This window comes from Emys orbicularis, chromosome 2 (genome assembly GCF_028017835.1).
Source record: "Emys orbicularis isolate rEmyOrb1 chromosome 2, rEmyOrb1.hap1, whole genome shotgun sequence".
In the NCBI taxonomy this organism is placed as follows: domain Eukaryota; kingdom Metazoa; phylum Chordata; order Testudines; family Emydidae; genus Emys; species Emys orbicularis.
Window position 1 is genome coordinate 75362774 of NC_088684.1, and position 25178 is coordinate 75387951.

General features: G+C 41.9%; 1 protein-coding gene across 15 annotated transcripts in view; it reads right to left on the bottom strand.

The window, feature by feature from the left end:
* The window catches only part of DTNA (dystrobrevin alpha), a 287748-nt gene that overhangs the window by 93535 nt on the left and 169035 nt on the right, over window positions 1-25178 (bottom strand). For all 15 annotated transcript variants that reach the window (XM_065399382.1, XM_065399396.1, XM_065399398.1 and 12 more), the window contains one exon: window positions 22354-22434. In XM_065399382.1, the coding sequence (XP_065255454.1) occupies window positions 22354-22434 (81 nt within the window). The remainder of the gene's footprint in view (window positions 1-22353; window positions 22435-25178) is intronic.

The following is a 25178-nucleotide window of genomic DNA, read 5'->3' on the forward strand; positions in this document are numbered from 1 at the left end:
AATTTTTAAATAAACACACTGTGTTCCAGATTATAAAAAAAACAATGTATTATAGGGAAAGTTTACATACAGCTCAAAAGATGGGGGCTGGAGTGGGGGTTGGGGGAAGTGTCCATACAGTATTAAACAGTGATGTAATAACTGGACTTTGAATGAGGAAGTTCCTTATCAATGCAACATCTTCCCTTGATGAAACTGAATTAAGGGGACTTTAAAAATATATATTTTCTGACAAAATTTAAAAAAAAGGAACCTCCAATTTTAGAAGAAATGCTAAAAGATCAAGCTAAGTTGAAAGACTGCAGTAGCTTGAACTTGGTACTGGGACTTTTAAGAAGAAAGCCACATTTTTACTGTCTGGCATAGCCATTGGATTCTGTGCAATATCTTGAGGCAGAAGTAATTCAGAAGATAAGCAGGACGTTGGGCATAAAAACCTTACTTTAACAGTAATAACCACTAGATGGCACCATGCATATTTTAGTAAGCCTGGCATATATCTGCTATCAGATTTTAACTGTATGTTGGCATTATGTCAGGCAGACCAACACAAATCAAACACTGTGGATTTCTGCGGTTCCCTCCAGAAAATAGCCTGGTCTGTGTATTTACTTGAATAAACACAGTAAGCTTAGAGATTTGGCAGTGTGAGTAGCTTATGAAGGATAAGGCACGGAACAACCTATGAAAAGCAAATAGCAGATATTTTTTATGTTGGCTTAAATATCGTTATCATGGTCAGAAAACCTCTTACAGCGTTATCTGTATGCTTTTTTCAAAAGTTAGGCCTGGAGACCACCACACTTTTCTTTTTTATGGAACTTTAAGATTTTTGATGTCAGAGAAAAATACAGGAAAATATCTAAAATACTAGGCCCAAGTCATTGTTGCCCTGCATGCCGTGCAGCCATTTATACCAGTACAAAAATGAGTGCAGGGTATGTAAAATGCGACTGTAGCGGGGTGGTTACCCCGCTCCTGCCTGAGGGGTTTCAAACAGCCCTGGCTGAGGGCTGCGGCAAAGGGAAAAGCTACTGGGCTGATTGGGGGAAGTAGCCACAGCTGGGCCACGCCCCAATCAGGCTTCAGCTGGCCTATATAAGAGGCTAGGAGCCAGGAGCTCAAAAGTTTCTCTCTGAGTGCAGAGAGAGAAGGGTCTGGCTGCAGGGGCTAGAGATAGCGTACCTGAGTGGAGCAGGGCTGGGGAAAGGCTGGGGAGCTCCAGCCTGGATAGCCCCAGGCTGCGGCCTGGTAATAGGCCAAGGGGTACTGGGGGTTGCAGAGGGCAGCCCAGGGCTAGGCCAAGGCAGCAGGTCCAAACCCAACCTCGCTGATGATGAGTGGCCTATACTGCAGTCTGCCCCAGGGAGTGGTGGCTAGATGGGGACTGGCAGTGGCCTTATCCTGAGGTGAGGTGGGGATAGTGGGTGGGGGTTCCCCTGGGAGGGGAGACCTAGCGTGTGGGTACTGCCAGGGGGCAGCACCCAGAGCAAAGGGGCACTGGGGTCCTGGGAGGGACACTGGGGCCAGTGCAGAGGACAAGGTGGATCATTGGCCTGCAGAGGGCGCTCCAGAGGCTGGTGAGCTAATTCCCTGGAAGACCAGCAGGAGGTGCCGCAGGGGTGAGTCCGGACCCTTCTACAGCGACCAAACCAGAATGTTAGTATTTTGCACCCACTTTGCACTGATGTAAACAGTGTTGCCAACTCTTGTGATTTTTATTGTGAGTCCCATGATATTTGGTGTATTTCTTAAAGCCCCAATCTCTTGGAATCCTCTGATTCTGTGAGGATCTCAATTTTCATTTTAAAAAAAGTTCCCAGCCCCTATCGCTGCAGCAAAAAGCTTGAAAATGTTCACATGAGTGTGCACTAGAGGCTCAGAAATCAAAGGGCAAATAAAATGAATGCAAAATATATTATATTAAAAATCTCATGATTGTTTAGCAGTTTTCATGATTTTGGGGGGGGCCTGACTCATGATTTTTTAACATTAAGGGTTGGCACGAGGCACAGAACAATAATGAAATTGGGCCCAAATATTCATTGTAAAATAAACAATGTAATATAATTTCTGTGCATTCACTTAGATGGCTGGAATTCTTAAGCTGGTCCGATTATTTTTGCTTTCCTGATATAATAAGGATAGAATTTGTCCTATTAAGATTTCACGTAATTTTTAAATAAGTTAAAATATATTTAAACTGAAGTTAATGCTTGGGAAAGCTGCCAAATAAGCAGTCCTGATGATTGAATTTCTCGCTTTGTCCACAGTACAGACACAGCATGGACAGACCGTGACAGTGTAAGATTTCCCCTTGTTCTTTTACCAATATTGCTCAATCCAGAGACAATCTACAGTAGGAAAATCTGTACTGGTGTAACTACAGTAAACCAGTGTCAACCTGTGATGTATAGTCACTACATTGGTGTAAAGTGGGGCATACACCAATGTAGCTTACCTTGGTATAGGTACACTGGTGAACATTTTTCTGATATACATAGGGCCCTAGAGGCAAGATTCTCTAGGCCCATTTAATCCTTGGCTGAGAATGGCAACTAGAATGCTAGTTACTGCTACAGGCTTTGTGATATGGGAACACAACTATCCATTTTCTCTGCTTTAAGCTTGCAGTTTAAAGGAGCCACTGTCTCATTAAAGCAAACCGTACAATACATTTTACTAAAACCCTATTTTGATGCCACATAGTCTTTCTGTATTTGCTTTCCCATCACTGCCAGTTTCCAAGGTATGTGTCTCTTAAAAATAACGTTCTATGTTCCATTTAGCTTCTTCCCCTAGCTGATATATTTGGTAACACCAAAACCCAGTGCTACCACACAGTCCTTTCCGTTTCAGCAAATTGTGATGTCAGTCACTGAATTGCTGCATCACTGAATGAACAGGGCATTAGGAATAGTCTGAGGAAAGCAGAGACGCTTCCTTCAACTGACACACAATACCTCAACAATCTGCAACGATGTAAAGAATCAGTATAAAATACAAAAGTGACAGATGGGGGCTAGGTAAAGTATTACATATTTACACTTTGCCAGAGTGTGACAGAAGCTCTTTAATGATGTTGCCAGAACCCTTAGATGAGTAAGAGTCTTGACACACATGGTTGCTTATCTGTCATCCTTTATTTTACACATGCAAGATTTTAAGAATTCCTGCAAAGCCAAGACAAAAGAGGGTTTCAAGAAAGAAGCAAACTTGAGATTATTTGGAGACAAAATGAAAAGTGAAAAATGAAGCTAGGGAAAGATCAAAACCTTCAGAGGAGATACAGTATGATTCTAGATTCTGCTCCTTTCTTAAGAAATTAAATACAATATTTTCAAAGTATACATTAAGGGCCTGATTCTTCTCTTACCCTGGTTTAAAAGGGAGGTAAGTAACTCCAGTGACATCAACTGGGTTACTCCCAGTTGTAAATCAGATTATAATAAGGCTCTATATCCAGATCATGAACAAAGACTATGTCTACACTTAAACTGCTGCCACTGCACCACTGTAGAGCTTCAGTGTAAACACTCAATACAGCGACGGTTGGGTTCTTCTGTCACCATAGTTAAGCCACCTCCCCTAAAACCAGTAACTAGTGCTGTCTACACTGGGGGTTAGGTTGGCTTAACTAGATCACTCAGGGATGTGGATTTATCACAACCCTGAATGACCTAGCTGAGTCAACTTAACTTCTTACTGTAGACCTGGCCTTAGAAAATGTTTATCGTCTACAGGTTTTTTTATTGCAATCATCCACACTTTAAACAATATTAAAGACCAAATTCTCCTCTCAGTTACAGCTCAGGAATGCCACTGTAGGTCACTGCTGCAACTCAGTCGAAATGTAAGATTTTTATTAATGACTGAGGGGAAAAAAAACAAAATTATCACTGATAAAGTTTGCAGATGACACAAAAATTGGGCGCTGGTAAGTAATGAAGAGGACAGGTCACTGACTAAGGGTTATCCGGATTGTTTGGTAAATGGGGTGCAAGCAAACAGTATGGGGTTTAATACAGCTAAATGTAAATGTATACGCCTAGGGAACAAAGAATGTAGGCCATAATTACAGGATGGGTGACTATCATGGGAATCAGTGACTATGAAAAACATTTGGGGGTCCTGGTGGATAATCAGTTGAACATGTGCTCCCAGTGTCAGGCTCTGGGTTCAAGGCAGTCATGCCTGGTGGTTAGAGCAGTATTAAGCACAGGTACAAGGATCGAAGCCAGCTGTAGAGTTGGGACTGGGACGAGGGAAGCGCTGAAACTGAGGTCAGAGTCTGTAGACAAGCCAAATCAGGATTCCAGATAGAGGCCAAGGTCGAAGCTGGGTGGGAGTCAATCCAAGAGGCTGGGTGGTCAGGAGGTGGATGCAGGGCTGGAGGGACAGGGTCAGAGTAGTGCATGGGCATGGGCTGAAGTGGGCTGGAACTAGGCTCGGGGAAGGCTGGGGCAGGAACAGGAACTGGGCTCAAGGGCAGGCTGGAAGCTTAGGGATTCAGTAACACTGTGAGGCAGCTGGAGGGTTCCTGGCCCAGTAGGGCTGTTGCACAGATTAACTTGCAGCTTTGGAGGGGGCAGGGGGCAGTGAAATACCTGTGCCAGGAGGTCAGCTGCACAGGACCTGCCCAGAGAGAGGCTGCTGCAGCATAGAATCATAGAATACCAGGGTTGGAAGGGACCTCAGGAGGTCATCTAGTCCAACCCCCTGCTCAAAGCAGGACCAAACCCCAGACAGATTTTTACCCCAGTTCCCTAAATGCCCCCCCAAGGATTGAACTCACAATCCTGGGTTTAGCAGGCCAATGCTCAAACCACTGAGCTATCCCTCCACCAAGTAGGAGTAGGAGTCACAGCAGGCTTTGTGGAGGATGAATCATGGCAGCTGAGTGACTGGCTGTGGGTTTGCCTCACATGTAGTGTGATGCTGTGGCAAAAAGGGTTAATGTGATCCTTGGATGCATAAACATGGGAATCTCGAGTAGGTGTAGAGAGGTTATTTTAGCTCTGTATTTGACTCTGGTGCGATTGCTGCTGGAATGCTGTGTCCAGTTCTGGTGTCAACAATTTAAGAAGGATTTGATAAATTGAACAGGGTTCAGAGAAGAGCCACAAGAATGATTAAAGGATCAGAAAACGTGCGGTATAGTGATACATTCTGCTATTTGAGTCTATTTAGCTTAACAAAGAGAAGGTTAAAGGGTGACTATTCCAGTCCATAAGCATCTACATGGGGAACAAATATTTAATCATAGGCTATTCAAGGTAGCAGAGAAAGGTATAACATGATCCAATGGCTGGAAGTTGAAGCTAGACAAATTCAGAGTGGAAATGAGGTGTTAATCTTTAGTGGTGAGAGTAACTAACCACTGGAACAATTTACCAAGGGTCATGATGGACTCTCCATCACTGACAATTTTAAAATCAAGATTGGCTGTTTCCCCCCCCCCCCCCCCAAAATTCTCTAGATGTAATTTTGGGGCAGTTCTATGGCCTGTGCTACACAGGAGTCAGACTAGATGATCATAATGGTCCCTTCTGGCTAGGAATCTGGCCTTAAGACTTTGGTTTATGGCCTGGTCTGTACAAAATATTATCAGTAAAGTCACTTCACACAATAAAGAATGAAGAGCTGTTCTGGGTAGCAACAGTGGAAATTTAATATTCATTGTGCAGATTCCTAAAAAGTCATATTAAAAACACCACAGTGTGGACCTGCATCATTGTACATTAAAGTCCTGTAATACCTACAAAAGTCAGGAAATTATTAAGGCCAACATTTTATTTTTCAATCACCCTATTATTTCCTGGTGTATCAGGTATATGGTATACAAAATCTTTCTCTGAACTGAAGCCTTATAGAAAAGGGTTCCATCTGCAATTCATAGGCCCAACACTGGGGATAATTGAAAGCCCCCACTATTATTGAGTTCTTAATTTTGATAGCCTCTCTAATTTCCCTTAGCATTTCATCATCACTATCACTATCCTGGTCAGGTGGTCGATAATAGATCCCTAATGTTATATTCTTATTAGAGCATGAAATTACTATCCATAGAGATTCTATGGAACATGTGGATTCACTTAAGATTTTTGCTTCATTTGATTCCTCACTTTCTTTCACATATAGTGCCACTCCCCCCGCGGACGACCTGTTCTGTCCTTCCAATATATTTTGTACCCCGGAATGATTGTGTCCCATTGATTGTCCTCAGTCCACCAGGTTTCTGTGATGCCTATTATATCAATATCCTCCTTTATCACGAGGCACTCTAGTTCACCCATCTTATTATTTAGACTTCTAGCATTTGTGTACAAGCACTTTAAAAACTTGTCACTGTTTATTTGTCTGCCCTTTTCTGATGTGTCCTATTTTTTTATGTGAATATTTCTCGTCTGATCTGGCCCTTACATTATCCTCTTCCATCCTCTGCTCCTGACTATAACCTAGAGAATCTCTATCAATAGACTTTCCTCTAAGAGAAGTCTCTGTCCGATCCACATGCTCCTCTGCAGCAGTCAGCTTTCCCCCATCTCCTGGCAGCCAGACCTGGGCAGGATCAGCCACTTCTCATACCAGCAGCTGCCTGAGAGACAGCCCGGCTGGGGAGGTGGTGACGGCGGCCCGCTCTCTGCCCGGGCTTGGCTGCCAGAGACGGGCTGAGCAAGTCGGAGTCCGCTCGGGCCTGGGTGCCAGGAAAGTGGCCAAATGTGCCGGGATGAGGCTAAGCAGGAGAAGGACAGAGCCCCCTTCTGCTCCCTGCAGGTAATGTGGGGTGGGAAGCGTCCAGTGGCCCCAGGCCGAGCACAGGGGTCACTGGGCAGAGGAGACATGTAGGGGGAGTCACATGTCCTCCCCCTTAGGTTGTGCCCCCCCAGTATAGGGAGGCACGAGTCAACCAGGTTTGTAACATATCAGCATTAGTTACTTTATCCCACCAGCAGATGCCAAATATTCTCCACAAGCATCTCTGATGCAATGCGTTACATTTCCTGTTGTGGGCTTCTAGCATTTGCCAAGTTTCAGAAGCATATAACCATGTTGGTATCAGAATGACATTACATAACTTTATCTTGATTCTTATGTTAATTTCCTTATTTTTCAAAACATTTACCGGTCTCAAAAAAGCTCCACTTGCCTTCCCAGTTCTTGCTTTGATCTCCTTATGGAGTTGGCCATCAGCACTGATTATGCTTCCATGATATACAGACTTCTTAACCATGCTGTATTCTTCACTATCAGTCACATACGCACCGTCATTGCTGACTACTCTTTCAACAATGACGACTTATGTTTTCTTTTGGCTGTTTCTTAATCCTGTTTGCGGGGCAGCCTCAGATTTAATGTTGATAGTGGTCTTTTTCATGGCATCATCATCATCTTTGTCCAACAGACCAATGTCATCTGCCAAGTCAAGATCTTGAAGTTTTCCTCTACTACACCTAACTCCTGTATCTTCCTTTGATGTTACTCTTTGCAACACATAATCTATCACAATGTGGAAAAGAGGGGATGATAAAACTAACCCTGCTGTACCCCAGTGATGATATCAAATAAATCAGTCTCTCCACTTTCTGTCTTTGCACAGCATTTTGAGCCTTTGTACAGCGTCTTGACTAGTGACACTGTCTTTCTAGGAAGCCCATATTGTTGTAAGATGTTCCACAGTGACTCTGTGAATGCAGTCAAAAGCTTTGGTGAAATCTATGAAGTTCAAGACTAATCTTCTCTGGATGGCTAGCCCTTTCTCAATCAGACATCTCAAGATAAAGATGTGATCTACAGTAATAAAGTTCTAGATTATTCCATGCTTTTAATTGCATTGAATTGAACTTCACCTTGCAGCAAACAGAAAGCCAGTGAAGAAGCTTGAGCAAAGTGTTACATACTCACAGTAGCCTATACCATTCAAGAGGTGGTCAAGTGAATTCCTCACTCACTGCAACTTGTGTGGGCTTAAAGTAACGCTCACTACCAGAGTCAAGAGTGGAGATGGCAAAAGTATGGGTAAGTATTATGAGATTGGCAATCTCTGGGCCAGCTGCAGAATTTGTAAGCCATTGTGGACCATTGCTGCTATGGAAGAGTCTAGGAGCAGCAGAGGATTCAACTGGACTCAAGATACACACCCTCAAAAGAGAGCAAAGACAGTGCTCCACCCAGACCACTAAATGTTTCCCCACTACTACATCAGGATCACTTCTGCCTTATCGGGTGTGAGTTGTAGCTAGTCCACAATGGCTTACAAATTCTAGTCATAACTTTCAGTCTCTAGACAAGTGCTGAGACCCCTAAACTGGGGCGGACAAGTGACTAACCACCACTGCCAAATATATGGCGTGTTCTCCAGCACTGAAATTGATGGGGCATGACCATACATTGTCTTTGTTTAGTTTACAAAGATACCCCAGTATCAAACTGTTTGTTTTTAATATTTGTTTTTGTTGCATGTATTAAAAAGTGATTTTTTTATACAGAAAAGCACCCTGAGATCAAATATCATGCTCACAAACACATTCCCTCTAGGCCACAGAGGCAGCAGCAGTGGAACGTAACATATCGTAATAAAAAAACATTATACAATTAAACATAACTGAGCAATACAGGACTGTACAGCTGGCAAGCTGTTGCCGTCCTTGATGGACTTTGCTCAGCATGTTGAGAGATTATTCCATGCCTGCAGAAAAAGCAAATGCTGCTGATTTCCCTAGATCAGAATAAACCATTGGCAGTTGAAAGCCTTAAATTTAAAGCCATGCTGATTATTGTAATATGGGGCTTAATTAAAGTAGACAAATAGGGAGCTCATTTCTCTGATTTTAAATCCAACACATTGGGTTTTCACAGTTTTGTTTTTTCCCCTTCTATTTTCTTCTGCGTAAAAGATTTTTTTGCTTTGTCTGCTCTGAAGCATATTACAACGGTTTTCATATGGATGGAGCTGCTGCCAGTGACTGTGATGGTGACCTTGCTAATTTCCATGCTTCTATGCTAATACCTCTTTTCCTCTTCCTTCCCCTGTGTTCAAATAGTTACCCCTAAGAGGCACGTAGTCAAATCAGCTTGCCCCCCTTTTGATCTGACCTGCCATTTTAAGTTTAGTTTAAGTTAGGCTAATGATTCACTCTCCTAATATAGAATAATTCCATATCTGGAATTGAAATATAATTGCCTGTAAAGGTACTAATTTCAGATATTTTGGTGGAAGCCCCTCTCGCTCTGTGCCAGGATTTTCAGTCTGGCATTATAGCAAACTGTGCTCAACCTGATATTATCAAGCCAGCGCTAGAAATTGACAATTTGGGTATCAAACTATGTGATGCTGTTTGTGCAAACGTGCAAGTCAGGCTTGCTGTGTAATGTGTAGCCAGCCATAACTCTTAAATGCCTCTCATTTTACTTCTGATGTTACCTGCATTCCACACAAACTTGGTTTCCCCCTCATTGTTCTGGTTAAAAATATTTACCATGGAAATAAAGGAACAAGAAACTCTGATTATAGAGAGATCCATATAAAAGAAATGAATCCTGCAGCACTTTACGTTTCCTGTATGAATAATATTTTTGTGTCCCTCATTATGAGTCTCTGTCATGTACTGCATCCCATGTGGACCTTGTCAGGTTGAGAATCATTGCAGCAGGCTTCAGGGCAGCCTGTCATGAGATCTTCCTCCACCAACAGCTAGAACTCCAGAGCATTGTCTCTCATGCCTGACTTCTACTAAGAGCAAAAACCCTTCTCTTTGGTCTAAGCACTTCATTTTTAACAAAATGCCATGGGAGCTGTAATATGTCTATATTGAGCAAGTAGGACCTCTAGCTGCAGGGTCTTACTCTTTGAGTAAGAGACATCTATACCCACAGAGAAAGTAAACTGCAGGTATTCAGTGTACCTCCCATGAGAAACCCAAAAGGTCTACCTTGTTGGAATTTGAAAGTTTCTTTCCTGGGAGTCCAGTCTGAATCCTGAATCTTTAATCACTACATTGACCAGTGTTGCCAATCCAAACTCTTTGAAAAATTGTGAGTCAGGCCTCTAAAAATAACAAGATTCACTTTAAAATCAGAACTAAAATGCATTTGCAAATTTAACACCATTAATCTGGGCTTGAATAGGGACTGGGAGTGGCTGGCTCACTACAAAAGCAGCTTTGCCTCTCCTGGAATTGACACCTCCTCAATTATTGGGAGTGGACTGCATCCACCCTGATCGAATTGGCCCTGTCAACACTGGTTCTGCACTTGTGAGGTAACTCCCTTCTCTTCATGTGTCAGTATAATAATGCCTGCATCTGTAACTTTCACTCCACGCATCTGAAGAAGTGGCTTTTTTACCCATGAAAGCTTATGCCCAAATAAATCTGTTAGTCTTTAAGGTGCCACTGGACTCCTTGTTGTTTTTACTTAAAAATCATGAAATGTAAAAAGAAAGCAAAACATTCTGGGTCTTTTGTGAGCCTGTATGGTATGCTTAGGTTTGAAAATGTAACTTTTCTTTGTAACCACGATGGCTAGAAACTCCAGGGTTTTTTTTAAATTATTTTTTAAAGAAACAACAGATTCTTACACATTCACATGACACCAAGAGATGAGACTTTAAGAAGAATTTGAAATATCATGAGACTCATGATAAAATTGTGAGAGCTGGCATTTGTGAAGTTCTAAACTATTCACAAACTTAGTGCTTTCAGGTGCTCTTTTGTTTTTTCCAGGTATTTAGTCAGGGACCTAATGCTCCATAAGACAGCCTAGTGCCTTGTGAGTTTCTAGTCTTTTGGAGTGGGGAAAAGGGGAGAGAAAGGGATGTATAGATTGTACACATGCTCTAGTTTTTTAATGAGAAGTTCATGAGGATTTATTTTAGCACAATCACTGCAGCCAAATACTTCATGGAGATTTACATCCGTAAGTTATTCACTGGCAGCACAATATCCTGAAACTATTCCAAAGTGTCTTAAAAAAAATCTGTCTTTTTAAAAGTTTATGAATATGGATATGCTTGATAGCATAACAGCTGGTGAGTAAAGTGTGTTTGAAATTCTTACAGAGAGGGTGCCACTAGAAACTCAACATTTATCCATAGTTACGAGACAATGGAGTAGGAGAGAACTGTGGTATATCAGATGCTACTGTGCGTAAATGTTGGGTGTTTTCTTTTAATGGCCACCACTGGAACTGTCACACCTCAGGACGAAATGCAGAGACAAAATTTCTCGATACTTTAAATGACTGCTTCTTGGAGCAGCTGGTACGGGAACCCACAAGGGGAGAGGCAACTCTCGATTTAGTCCTGAGTGGAGCGCAGGAGCTGGTCCAAGAGGTAACTATAACAGGACCGCTTGGAAATAGTGACCATAATATAACAACATTTAACATCCCTGTGGTGGGAAGAACATCTAAACAACCCAACACTGTGGCATTTAATTTCAAAAAGGGGAACTATGCAAAAATGAGGGGGTTAGTTAAACAGAAATTAAGAGGTACAGTGACTAAAGTGAAATCCCTGCAAGCTGCATGGACATGCTTTTTAAAGACTCCATAATAGAGGCCCAACTTAAATGTATACCCCAAATTAAGAAACACAGTAAAAGAACTAAAAAAGAGCCACCGTGGCTTAACAACCATGTAAAAGAAGCAGTGAGAGGTAAAAAGCATCTTTTAAAAAGTGGAAGTCAAATCCTAGTGAGGTAAATAGAAAGCAGCATAAACACTGCCAACTTAAGTGTAAAAATGTAATAAGAAAAGCCAAAGAGGAGTTTGAAGAACAGCTAGCCAAAAACTCCAAAGGTAATAAATTTTTTTTTAAGCACATCAGAAGCAGGAAGCCTGCTAAACAACCAGTGGGGCCCCTGGATGATTGAGATACAAAAGGAGCGCTTAAAGACGATAAAGTCATTGTGGAGAAACTAAACGAATTCTTTGCTTCAGTCTTCATGGCTGAGGATGTTAGGGAGGAGATTCCCAAACCTGAGCCGGCTTTTGTAGGTGACAAATCTGAGGAACTGTCACAGATTGAAGTGTCACTAGAGGAGGTTTTGGAATTAATTGATAAACTTAATCTTAACAAGTCACCAGGACCAGATGGCATTCACCCAAGAGTTCTGAAAGAACTCAAATGTGAAGTTGCGGAACTATTAACTAGGGCTTGTAACTTGTCCTTTAAATCTGCTTCTGTACCCAATGACTGGAAGATAGCTAATGTTATGCCAATATTTAAAAAGGGCTCTAGAGGTGATCCTGGCAAGTACAGACCAGTATGTCTAACATCAGTACCAGGCAAATTAGTTGAAATAATACTAAAGAATAAAATTGTCAGACACATAGAAGAACATAAATTGTTGGGCAAAAGTCAACATGGTTTCTGTAAAGGGAAATCATGTCTTACTAATCTATTAGAGTTCTTTGAAGGGGTCAACAAACGTGGACAAAGGGGATCCAGTGGACATAGTGTACTTAGATTTCCAGAAACCTTCCAGAAAGGTCCCTCACCAAAGGCTCTTATGTAAATTAAGTTGTCATGGGATAAAAGGGAAGGTCCTTTCATGGATTGAGAACTGGTTAAAAGACAGGGAACAAAGGGTAGGAATAAATGGTAAATTCTCAGAATGGAGAGCGGTAACTAGTGGTGTTCCCCAAGGGTCTGTCCTAGGACCAATCCTATTCAACTTATTCATAAATGATCTGAAGAAAGGGGTAAAAAGTGAGGTGGCAAAGTTTGCAGATGATACTAAACTGCTCAAGATAGGTAGGACCAAAGCAGACTGTGAAGAACTTCAAAAAGATCTCACAAAACCAAGTGATTGGGCAACAAAATGGCAAATGAAATTTAATGCGGATAAATGTAAAGTAATGCACATTAGAAAAAATAACCCCAACTATACATACAATATGATGGGGGCTAATTTAGCTACAACAAATCAGGAAAAAGATCTTGGAGTCATCGTGGATAGTTCTCTGAAGATGTCCATGCAGTGTGCAGAGGTGGTCAAAAAAGCAAACAGGATGTTAGGAATCATTAAAAAGGGGATAGAGAATAAGACGGAGAATATATTATTGCCCTTATATAAATCCATGGTACGCCCACATCTTGAATACTGCGTACAGATGTGGTCTCCTCATCTCAAAAAAGATATACTGGCACTAGAAAAGGTTCAGAGAAGGGCAACTAAAATGATTAGGGGGTTGGAATGGGTCTCATATGAGGAGAGATTAAAGAGGCTAGGACTTTTCAGCTTGGAAAAGAGGAGACTAAGGGGGGATATGATAGAGGTATATAAAATCATGAGTGATGTGGAGAAAGTAGATAAGGAAAAGTTATTTACTTATTCCCATAATACAAGAACTAGGGGCCACCAAATGAAATTAATGGGCAGCAGGTTTAAAACAAATAAAAGGAAGTTCTTCTTCACACAGCGTACAGTCAACTTGTGGAACTCCTTGCCTGAGGAGGTTGTGAAGGCTAGGACTATAACAGCGTTTAAAAGAGAACTGGATAAATTCATGGAGGTTAAGTCCATTAATGGCTATTAGCCAGGATGGGTAAGGAATGGTGTCCCTAGCCTCTGTTTGTCAGAGGGTGGGAATGGATGGCAGGAGAGAGATCACTTGATCATTACCTCTTAGGTTCACTCCCTCTGGGGCACCTGGCATTGGCCATTGTCGGTAGACAAGATACTGGGCTAGATGGACCATTGGTCTGACCCAGTACGGTCATTCTTATGGACAGGGGCCGAGGGTGCCAGGGGGCAGATGCAGTGGGAGAAGGGAGCCCCTCTCTCTCCCCTCGGGCAGGCCCATCTGGGGGGGCACTTGACCCCAAATGTCACCCTACGCGTTGCCTCTGGTTACAAAGGACTGGCCAACAGATTGTACAGACAATGATTCAAGAAAGAAGGCGGAAGTTGTTTGGCCACGTTGTATGGTTGTCTAAAGACTATTGCTAGACAAGCCCTTTACTGGATACCACTTGGAGGAAGACGGAAAAGAGGAGGACAACATGTGATATTAAAAATGGTTTTGAGAAAGAGGTTGCGATCATGGAAACAAACTATAATGGAGTAAGAAATGTGGCAGTAGACAGATGGAGACAAACACCGAGTTGCCTCATGAGTCACAAGGCACAAGATCATTTAAAAAATAAACCCCAGAGTACCCTATACCCTAGTGCTTACGCATGCACCTGGGAGGTCAGGAAGCCAAGTTAAAGTCCCAACTCCACATCAGACAGAGTGAAGATTTGAACCTAGGTCTCCCACATGCTAGGGGAGCAGTCTGGTTACTGGGGGTAGAGGGGATGGCACCACTGCCGCCTCCATTTGTGCAGAGTAGGTGTGCTCTGATATCGCCTACTGGATCAGGCCCCGTAGGTAACACATGCAGGGAAACGCTTAGTTTGAGAATCCTGCCAGGATCTAGGTGCAAGCTTGCCATCACCAGGACTTAGGCAGCTTTGCACTGCCCACTGGCAGAAATATGGGTGCCTAGAGAAGATAGCTGCGGCCTAACCCTGTAGCACCTGACTAGTGGTTTTAAGGAACTAAATATTGGACTTAGGCCTCTAAAATGGCTGTTAGGTGCTTTGTGGATGTAGCCCCACGTGATCAGCAGCAAGAACCCCTCAGCTTAGGACCCCTTTCCCCACATGTAGAATTCATTCACCTCTGCAGTCCATCAGAGCCCAAATCTCAAGTCCTTCAGTTTATGATAACAAAACATTCTGTTTAGCTTTTCATGGGGCTTTTTTGCTTTTGCAGATGGCATATCTAATTTGTGTGCTATTCTTTATAACTCAGGGCCTACCTGCTATGATTACAGGAGCTATGCAAAGTAATACACAAACATAGCTCTCAATTGTCACTCTTTGAGGGACATCACTCATTTTAGTCCCCAAATTATCTCTTTCTCAGAAATTTGTTATCCCCTCACTTTTACAGTTGAAAAGTTTACAGCAGAAATAAAAAAAACATGAAAGTGTAATTACAAAAGAGTTATCTCCACTAAAGGAATGAATTCCAGGGCATTAAGTTTCCTGCATGACAATTTTGTGTCCCCCTCATTTTGGGACTTTGTCACACATTGCATCCCACATTTGGACACTGGCAAGTTGAGAGGTATGTAAATAAATATCTTGTTAACTTTGGAGGGATATTGTTATTAAATCTGAAGTGTTGATACAACACAGGAAACCTGGAGAAGGGCATCAAGATATTTTTCAATTTTTTCTGTTTATCTTTTCCATTTTCTTATGCAGAATTTCTTGAATTGATTAGAAGAATGAGGCTGGACTGGATCTGATTTTATCATGATTGACAAGGAATTGCAATGACTTACTCCCCCCCTCCAGTGACTTTAGTTAAGCTCACCCTAGGCTCAAGTGCTGGGAGAGCTTTTTAAAACAAAAAACTTGTGCATAGCAAGAATTTTCCTACAGTTTTACTGCCTGACCTTCAAGGTCAGTATCTGCAATTTTTGAAAAATATCTGCTAAATATTGTTGATATTATATTTCCCTTGTCAAAATTAGCTGTCACCTAAATGTACCTAATTCGATATAGCAGTTCATTTGAACTACACTAAAGCATTGGTACTTGGAAAAGTAACTTATCCAATTGCATTTCCTTTTCATTCCTCCCCCCTTTTATAACTTTCTGCTTTTAGGCAATAGTTTAGTAGTAGGAAGATACGGATCTCTGTAACTTCACGGCTATTTCACACACTCCACCACCCGTTACACAATATCTACATCATCAGGGAAAACTGCTCACTATGTTCCTGTAATCTGCTCCAGAGCACTCTCTTATATTGGCAGAGAGAAGAATTCACGGAGATGAGCATGTGGATGTGTGCTCGCATAAAGCACAGCTGCAACAAACATAGGATTGTTCATTATACAGCGAACCAGCATAAATAATATCCTAGAAGGATCACATGCTACTATATACTAATGAGCATCTTTACGTAAAAATTGTGGCATTAATAAAATCTCTGTTCTGCCTTTGCCAGCATGGCCCCCTCTGGTATCCAAACAAGCACTGCTTTGCTCCCCAGACACCCTGAGCCTGCAGCTCCCTGCACTTTATTAAATTAGTTCTTTTAAAAGAGCCCTTTAAATACACACACTGCCTCTTTTTTTTCATAACAAGTCTACTCTGGTCTGAGTCAGAGTGGAGCTGGTTTCAGCTGGTTCAGGGGGCAGGGCAGAAGAGCACAGCTGAAAGAAGAACAGAGATGGCTTGAGAGGCAGGGGTTGTTAAAAGCTGTGATAAGAGTAGAGTTGTCTTTGAGTTTTTCTTTTTATATCCACTCTTAAATGAAGCAGCTCAGATATAGCAGAACTATTTTTTCCCCATTTCACTTTTGTCTCCTGAATACACTACTGCTTAGCACATACTCCACAGCAATTTCAGTGGGGAAAAAGAAGAATTGCTAACGTTAGCGAGATGACTGTATTATTAACCACTTCAGAACCATCACTTGGTATAGTCTTGTAGGGTACGTCTATACTTACCCGCTGGTTCGGCGGCAAGCAATCAATCTTCTGGGATCGATTTATCACGTCTTGTCTAGACGCGATAAATCGATCCCAGAAGTGCTCACCGTCGACGCCGGTAATCCTGCTCCGCGAGAGGAGTAGGCGGAGTCGACGGGGGAGCCTGCCTGCCATGTGTGGACCCACGGTAAGTACCTTTAAGTTCGAACTAAGATACTTCAACTTCAGCTGAAGTTGCATATCTTAGTTTGAACTGGGGCTTTGTGTGGACCAGCCCGTAGTGTCTAGATATTCCATCTTGGACACTCATTGTTCAGAGCTTACAAATGTTTCAGGGAAATTATCTAACTCTCTCCCCAGCAATCACAGCACACTCTAGTCGTGTAAAAGTCCAGGAAAGAGAGAGGAAAACTATTTTGACAATGGAAAAGATGCACAGTTCAACCATTTCAGAGCAACAATAATTATTTCTGAAGAGCTTGAAAAGGAAATAGTTTCACACAGACCTTCATTCTAAGGGTAAAATTTTTGGTTAAATCCCTGTGTCTAGAGCAGGGGTCGGCAACCTTTCAGAAGTGGTGTGCCGAGTCTTCATTTATTCACGCTGATTTAAGGTTTCGCGTGCCAGTAATACATTTTAACGTTTTTATTAGGTCTCTTTCTATAAGTCTATAATATATAACTAAAGTATTGTTGTATGTAAAGTAAATAAGGTTTTTAAAATGTTTAAGAAGCTTCATTTAAAATTAAATTAAAGTGCAGAGCCCCCCGAACCAGTGGCCAAGACCCGGGCAGCGTGAGTGCCACTGAAAATCAGCTCGCGTGCCGCCTTCGGCACACGTGCCATAGGTTGCCTACCCCTGGTCTAGAGCTAGATACATTAGGATTTTGGTACAAATATGAGTGAGGGCTTTTAAATGACACAATCTACTTAAAAAATAAATCACTACCCTCTCCTTTTTCATTTGGAAAGCTCAATAGGCTATGTAAAGGTTAAGGTATCCTAGGTTACTGTATTTAAAGGAAGCATTCAAAGAAATACAACTGAATGGGGAGTGTAAATGAAGATTCTTGAACTCATTTGCTTTCCTCCACTCCTCCTTTATTTGCCATCAGCCTTCCTTATAGAAGACGATTTGTTTTTATGTAGCACCTTTTAGACTCAAAATACCCCAAAGCAAAAATAAGTTAGTGACCATGTAGGCAAATGGAAAACATCATCCACTATATGCTCAGCCATAGTTCACCCACCGTCTTACAATTAGTGCCTCTTTTAGGGCTACTATTGACTTCAGTAGGCTTTGGATCAGGCCTATCGAACTGGGGATGTGAGGGGCGTTTTGGCCTAGACACGTATAAAGCTGTTAATTCTTGAAAAGCGATACCGGGAGCTCACATGAACGCCTGACTGATTTCCACATCAATGCTTATTTCACGTGGAATTTGAGCATTCTGCTGGGAGGTTTGGTCACGCTAGCAAGGTGCCCATGTTTTAAAACTGCATTAAAATCCTGGTGTAGGTAGGTGAACAGCCACCTCCTGGCTCAGAGCTCAGGTCCTATCCATTCCCCCTACAGCAAAGGTCAGATACAAGTAAAATTTCACACACAATATGGCCTTTGCTTCTTTGTTACTCTTCTGAGCTATCTAGCATTATGGTCCTGATATCATGCATGAAGCGTACCACAAGAAAACAGTAGACATTACTGTATCCTCCTCGCTAAGATAGCACTGTTTTCTGAGGCCGGTCTTTAGAAGTGCACTTAGTGCTCATAAATCGTGCTAGATTGACAGCCATAGAGACCAGAGTTTTTGGACCTTTGGTACATTTATACCGCACTGCTAATTACAGTGCAGATATTCTACACAATGTCCTACCACAGTGCCTCAACCTTTATCCAGAAGGACCATTTCTTCCTTCACTCCCTTTGGGTACAAGCGTATTTCAGTTTCCATAAGCATTCATTCCTTTTCCTTCCTACTGAGGCAGCCAACAAGGGAGCCAGTCATGAAAGTGTCGTTTACAATCTGGATACCTTATTCACTAAGAACAGAACTGAGAACACCAACTCATTTCACACAGGTTACTGAAGAGCAATCTGATGGTACTGATTTCACTGGTCTACAATTTTTGAGAAGTCGTCTGCTTCAGAGATAAAATGTGCTATTTATTATGTATTTTGATGTGCTGAATTCAAATATGACAATTAAAACAACTGATTGGCTACTGTTTCTAAGATATTTAAGTTTTTACATTTTATGTCTATGTATATTGTGTAGATAGAGTTTTAATCATAAATTGTAAACCTAGGTCTTTTCATGTGTTTATGGTTGCTTTACATGATAATATTTCACCTGTCCTGTTTATGTAACACTTTAAAAATCAGCAAAAGGGTTATATAAAGAAAATTTCTTATGAAACGAAAGGCAAAAAACTTTTATGTACATAGTTTAGTCCTATTAAGTGTCTACTCGGCGCTTCTTGGCTTGTCTCTTGTATTCATTAAATGGAGCATCTCTTGTCACTGTCCAGCAATAGTCTGCAAGCATTGATGGGCTCCATTTGCCCTGATAGCGTTTCTCCATTGTTGCAATGTCCTGGTGAAATCGCTCACCGTGCTCGTCGCTCACTGCTCCGCAGTTCGGTGGAAAAAAATCTAGATAAGAGTGCAAAAAATGTATCTTTAGTGACACGTTGCAACCAAGGCTTTTGTATGCCTTGAGGAGGTTTTCCACCAACAACCTGTAGTTGTCTGCCTTGTTGTTTCCGAGAAAATGTATTGCCACTAACTGGAAGGCTTTCCATGCCGTCTTTTCCTTGCAACGCAGTGCTTGGTCAAATGCATCATCTCGAAGAAGTTCACGAATCTGAGGACCAACAAAGACACCTTCCTTTATCTTAGCTTCACTTAACCTTGGAAATTTTCCACGGAGGTACTTGAAAGCTGCTTGTGTTTTGTCAATGGCCTTGACAACGTTCTTCATCAGACCCAGCTTGATGTGTAAGGGTGGTAACAAAATCTTCCTTGATTCAACAAGTGGTGGATGCTGAACACTTTTCCTCCCAGGCTCCAATGACTGTCGGAGTGGCCAATCTTTCTTGATGTAGTGGGAATCTCTTGCACGACTATCCCATTTGCAGAGAAAACAGCAGTACTTTGTGTATCCAGTCTGCAGACCAAGCAAGAGAGCAACAACCTTCAAATCGCCACAAAGCTGCCACTGATGTTGGTTATAGTTTATGCACCTCAAAAGTTGTTTCATGTTGTCATAGGTTTCCTTCATATGGACTGCATGACCAACTGGAATTGATGGCAAAACATTGCCATTATGCAGTAAAACAGCTTTAAGACTCGTCTTCGATGAATCAATGAACAGTCTCCACTCATCTGGATCGTGAACGATGTTGAGGGCTGCCATCACACCATCGATGTTGTTGCAGGCTACAAGATCACCTTCCATGAAGAAGAATGGGACAAGATCCTTTTGACGGTCACGGAACATGGAAACCCTAACATCACCTGCCAGGAGATTCCACTGCTGTAGTCTGGAGCCCAACAGCTCTGCCTTACTCTTGGGTAGTTCCAAATCCCTGACAAGGTCATTCAGTTCACCTTGTGTTATGAGGTGTGGTTCAGAGGAGGAGGATGGGAGAAAATGTGGGTCCTGTGACACTGATGGTTCAGGACCAGAAGTTTCATCCTCTTCCTCTTCTGACTCAAGTGAGAATGATTCTGGTGCATCAGGAACCGGCAGTCCTTCTCCGTGGGGTACTGGGCGTATAGCTGATGGAATGTTTGGATAATGCACAGTCCACTTTTTCTTCTTTGACACACCTTTCCCAACTGGAGGCACCATGCAGAAGTAACAATTGCTGGTATGATCTGTTGGCTCTCTCCAAATCATTGGCACTGCAAAAGGCACAGATTTCCTTTTCCTGTTCAACCACTCGCGAAGATTTGTTGCACAAGTGTTGCAGCATATGTGTGGGGCCCACCTCTTGTCCTGATCTCCAATTTTGCAGCCAAAATAAAGGTGATAGGCTTTCTTAACCATAGTGGTTATACTGTGCTTTTGTGATGCAAAAGTCACTTCACCACAAACATAGCAGAAGTTATCTGCACTGTTCACACAAGTATGAGGCATCTCTGCTCACTTTGGCTAAACAGAAATGTGTCCCTTTGCAAAATCAAACACTGACAAATAAGAGAGCACGACACTGTATGATTTCTAGAGCTGATATAGGGCAATTTGTTCAGCATAGTGATGTAAGCTTCGTTATGATTGCATCATCCATGACTTCTAGGAATAACATGATGCAATTCATATCATGTATGACGCAATACCAGCTTCAGATTGCATCATTCATTGTTTTGCCTAAAAAGCAAGTACTGTCCAAACCCAGTCATAGATTTATTCATAGATCCAGTCAAAGATGTATTTTAGTCATTTCTGGTTTAAATTGAGATCCCTTCCCTTTATAACTCACTTATCCTCCGCCATTCCCAAGTCAAGGGTCATATATACTGACCCAATAGCATATCTTGAAAACTAGAGCCAATCAACAATTTTAAGCATCATTTTCGTTCTCAGTGACCCAGAATTAGTAAAGTTTGACTACATTTATTTCAGAAGCATTTTGGCTGTAGAGCAGTGATTTGAATCACTGACCGGCTTTGTTCAAAGTAGTGACTGAGAGGTGCCAGACTATATTCTATTATAAAAAGAAATACTGTTTGTATGTTTACACAAACACTACACATTTCATAAATACTAATTATTATTCTATGTTCCATTACCAATGCCTTCAGCCATCCAGTCTCCCCTATGATGAGGCTATTATATCCTTGTACTTAAAATCAACTCAGTTAGATTTTTTTTGTCGCTCAAGACCAGTTTATGTGGTTACCATGGAAATTAAGTGAAAATTTCATCCTCTTTGACAAACAATTACAAAAAATAAAATAAAGTAAGGAAACACAATCACATCAGCTATGTTCAGTGTGTTTCCTTCTGAATTGAGCATGACTGAACTACTGTAGCTGTAGGAAATAGTACTTGGCAGCCTGCTTGTGCCATGGACCAAGCCTATGGTCCTTACTTAAGCTAAAAACGCCTATTAATATGAGAGGTATGCTAAAGAGGTGACTGCAGGATTTGACCCCTGGCTAGTAACCTCCTGAGTGCTCTACCCATTCTTCACTTTCTTTTAAAAGCTTTTCAGACTGGCTTTCGCTGATATTTGTAGGCCACAAGCAGCAGATTTTTCTGCAGCACAAATATTTACAACCTCAAAGCAAAGAGCTAGCTGCTGAGCTGCACAGGTTTCATCTTTTTTTTTTAAAAAACTCCCTCCAGTGCAGCTCTTCTGGTGGCAGCACAAGTGTTTAGACCAGTCATTGTTACTGTTAGTGGAGGTACATTGGTGGGATTTTTTTTAATAGCCCAGTGTAAACAGGCCTAGTGAGAAACGTAAAAATTCTATCTATCTACAAAACAAATGGCAAAGTCTATGGTGTGGTGGCTTTTTTTTTTTTAAACCTTTTTTAAAGCTCCTGGTATTTTTCATAACCCTGCTAAGAGAAACTGTTGTTTTTAAAAGAAAAATAATCACATTTAGAAGAAGCATTAAAGAACCTCTCCCCCCAATAGAAACATTTCCACACTTAATGCTTTGAGGATAATTAACAGTATGGAATTATTCTATATTTCTTTATTACCCAGGCATTCTTATTAGTGTCTCCTAACTGTACATTAAAATAAATCCATATTTTCCTTTCAACTGGAGAAGAAACATATCCTACAGTGGTAAGACTAATGATGGTACTTGCAGTTAACAACTGACATACTTACAGTTGCATTTCTTCTGTACAAATCTAAGCTTGCATGCTGTTCTGTAGGTGGATAAACGGATGCGATCCAGATCTTGAGCCCCTAGTGGAAGAGAATTATACACATGCTGTGACATTTCCCTGGGGTAGAGTCCACAATGTCTGCAAGTACAGTGAGTCGTGTGTGTACTGTGACATTCTATACCTTGGGGGAGCGTCTTGTAACCCCCATAATCCTCATTTATATATAACTGTGATCTTACATATAAAGCATGCCATGTGAGGTATCAGGGGAAAGGTTATGAACTGCTGAAACCCACTGTTCTATGTAAATATGTATATCTTTAGTGCATATGAAGTTATGAGAATTGTGTTGTATGGTGGTCATTAAAACATGCTGTAAGTTGGGGAATCAGCCAGATATTAGCTCCCCAGAGACAACAGCAAGGAAAGTAACCAACGCCCGGGCGGGGTGTCAAACAACCAACAATAGCCATTGTCCAGCAAGGGAGCTACAATTCAATGACTCACCTGCATAAGGCCACACCAGGGGAATTGCTCAACGTTACCTGGGGACTCAGCAATCCCCACCAGACATGCCTGGACTTGTGTTCTCCAAGCACATGGGACTGAAGGTATAAAACAGAACACATAGGGCCCATGCTTCACCTTTCTCCTCCCCCCATCTATGCTGTAAGCAACAAAGACACTCAGAAGAAGACCGAAGACTCCAACAGAGGAGCCTTGGCCGGGTTGAAGGGACAAACCTGTATATTAAGGACTGAAATATCCAGTGGGGTGAAAGAAACTGCTTAATCTAGTTGTTGCCCAGTCTAATAGGGCTGTGAGTTTAGACTGCGTGCTTATATTTTATTTCTGTTGGTAACTAACTCTGACTTTTTGCCTAACACTTAATATCACTTAAAATCGATCTTTTATAGTCAATAAATTTGTTTAACTATTTATCTTTACCAGCGAGTTTGCCTGAAGCGTGTGGTAAATCTGCTCAGGTTTGCTCTGGTGTATGTCCACCTTCAATTGATGAAGTGGTGAGCCAATTAATAAATTTGCACTGCTCGTCTTGAGGTACAGTCCTGGGAGCTGGGGGGATCTGGCTGGTGCCTTTCTCCATGTGATTCATGAGTGGTTCTGGGAACATTCATGCAATCTAGTTGGGTGTGGGGCTCCAAATGCTGTTGTGCTGAGTGCGGGGGAGGGTTTGCTGTTTGTCACTATCAGGGCATTGTGAGAAACAGACCAGGCTGGAGAGATAAAGGGGCACACTGGTCCCACAGTCCCAGGCTGCACCCCGGGGATCCCGTCACATGTACCTGTTCCTTGTTAACAATGTACACATAGGAGAAAGGACATAGAAGCACATGCTGTTCAACATTTTCAAGGCTGCCTATTTTTTGGGGGGGAAGGGGAGGTTAAAACACATTCATGAAGAAAGCCAAGGAATAGTAAGCCTACACTGTCTGTCGTTTTGAAGAAACAATCTGGTCAAGCTTCAGGCTAAAAGACAAACTGGCCAATCTCCAATATCAGGGAAAACCTCCATCTAATTTTAATTTTTAATGATAAAGCTCACAATAAATATCTTCAGCTGTCATGCCAGCTCAGAACAAGGTATTGTCAGAAGACCAAATTAGAAACAATACAACAGCTGAACTTAGAGACTGGTAGATGACAAAGTTTAGGGCAAAAAATATACTGCAAAAGAGTGGGCCACATTCACCACTGATGCTGAGATTTGTTTTTTTGTGGTGGGAGCCTCAAGGAGTCAGTTCATACCCAGACTGGCCCTGGAGACTCTAAATATACAAAGCTGGCAATGTCCCCAAAGCAGCTGCCAGCAATGCTTTTCCTGCCCACATCTTTTCCCTTTTGCCAGGGCTGGAAGGGGAGGTAGTGTAGGAACCAACTAGGATGGGTCTACTCCCACTGAGAGCCCCTCTGTGCCACCCAAGTAGCCGGAAAGGGGGCAGAATGAGGGTGGGGATCTGACATAGTATCTTCAAGCATCAAGCCATTGTTCATTACTTATAATATTTTTTAAAACTCAAAGGCAGATGAGTAGCTTTTTCTTATTTAACATATTTACTCCCAGGCTGACATGTCATACAAGAACTAGGCAATTGTTACTACAGAGGTAGTTATGAGAAAAAGAATTCAGAACTCCCAATTGTGGCACACGGGCTTATACCATGTGGCATATTAACTTTTACTAATACAGAGTCAATGACATTTTCAGATATTTGTGTTTTGAATGTGGTTGCAACTATGTAATAGAGGAGAATTTGCCCCATCAACTTGAGCAACTTCATCTCTGAAATAGATACTAAAACAGAGTTACACACTACAAAGCTGCTTGAAGGACTGTCCAAACTCATGTTCATTCCAAATACAACTAGTGTAAAATTAGACTGTCAATAGAGTGTAGTGAAGTGAAAATATGGCCGTCTTGTTTTTTAACTGGTTTCACAATTCCCTTCTTTGAGATACATACCAACATTATTAGATCTGCCACTGGGCTTTATAATTGTACATTATGCTTGTGTTCACCCACTCTTTGATGAACAATCAGGCATTGGCTGGACCCAAACATTTCAAACTTGCACTGATCTCTTCTGTCTCCCCAGCATCTGCCCCGCTGCTGACCAGATTCTCCCACACCACCCTCCCAGTACTCTCTACTAGTTCCTTTTCACAGTTGGCTGTCTTAATACCATCTGTTCCTGGCAAAAGGTACTCTGAACTACTTAGCATCAGGTCCTGAAAGGTTCTGATTTTTCTCATGACATGCTTTCCTGTTAAAAGACTCAGTTTTTCTCTTCTCCTTTAATA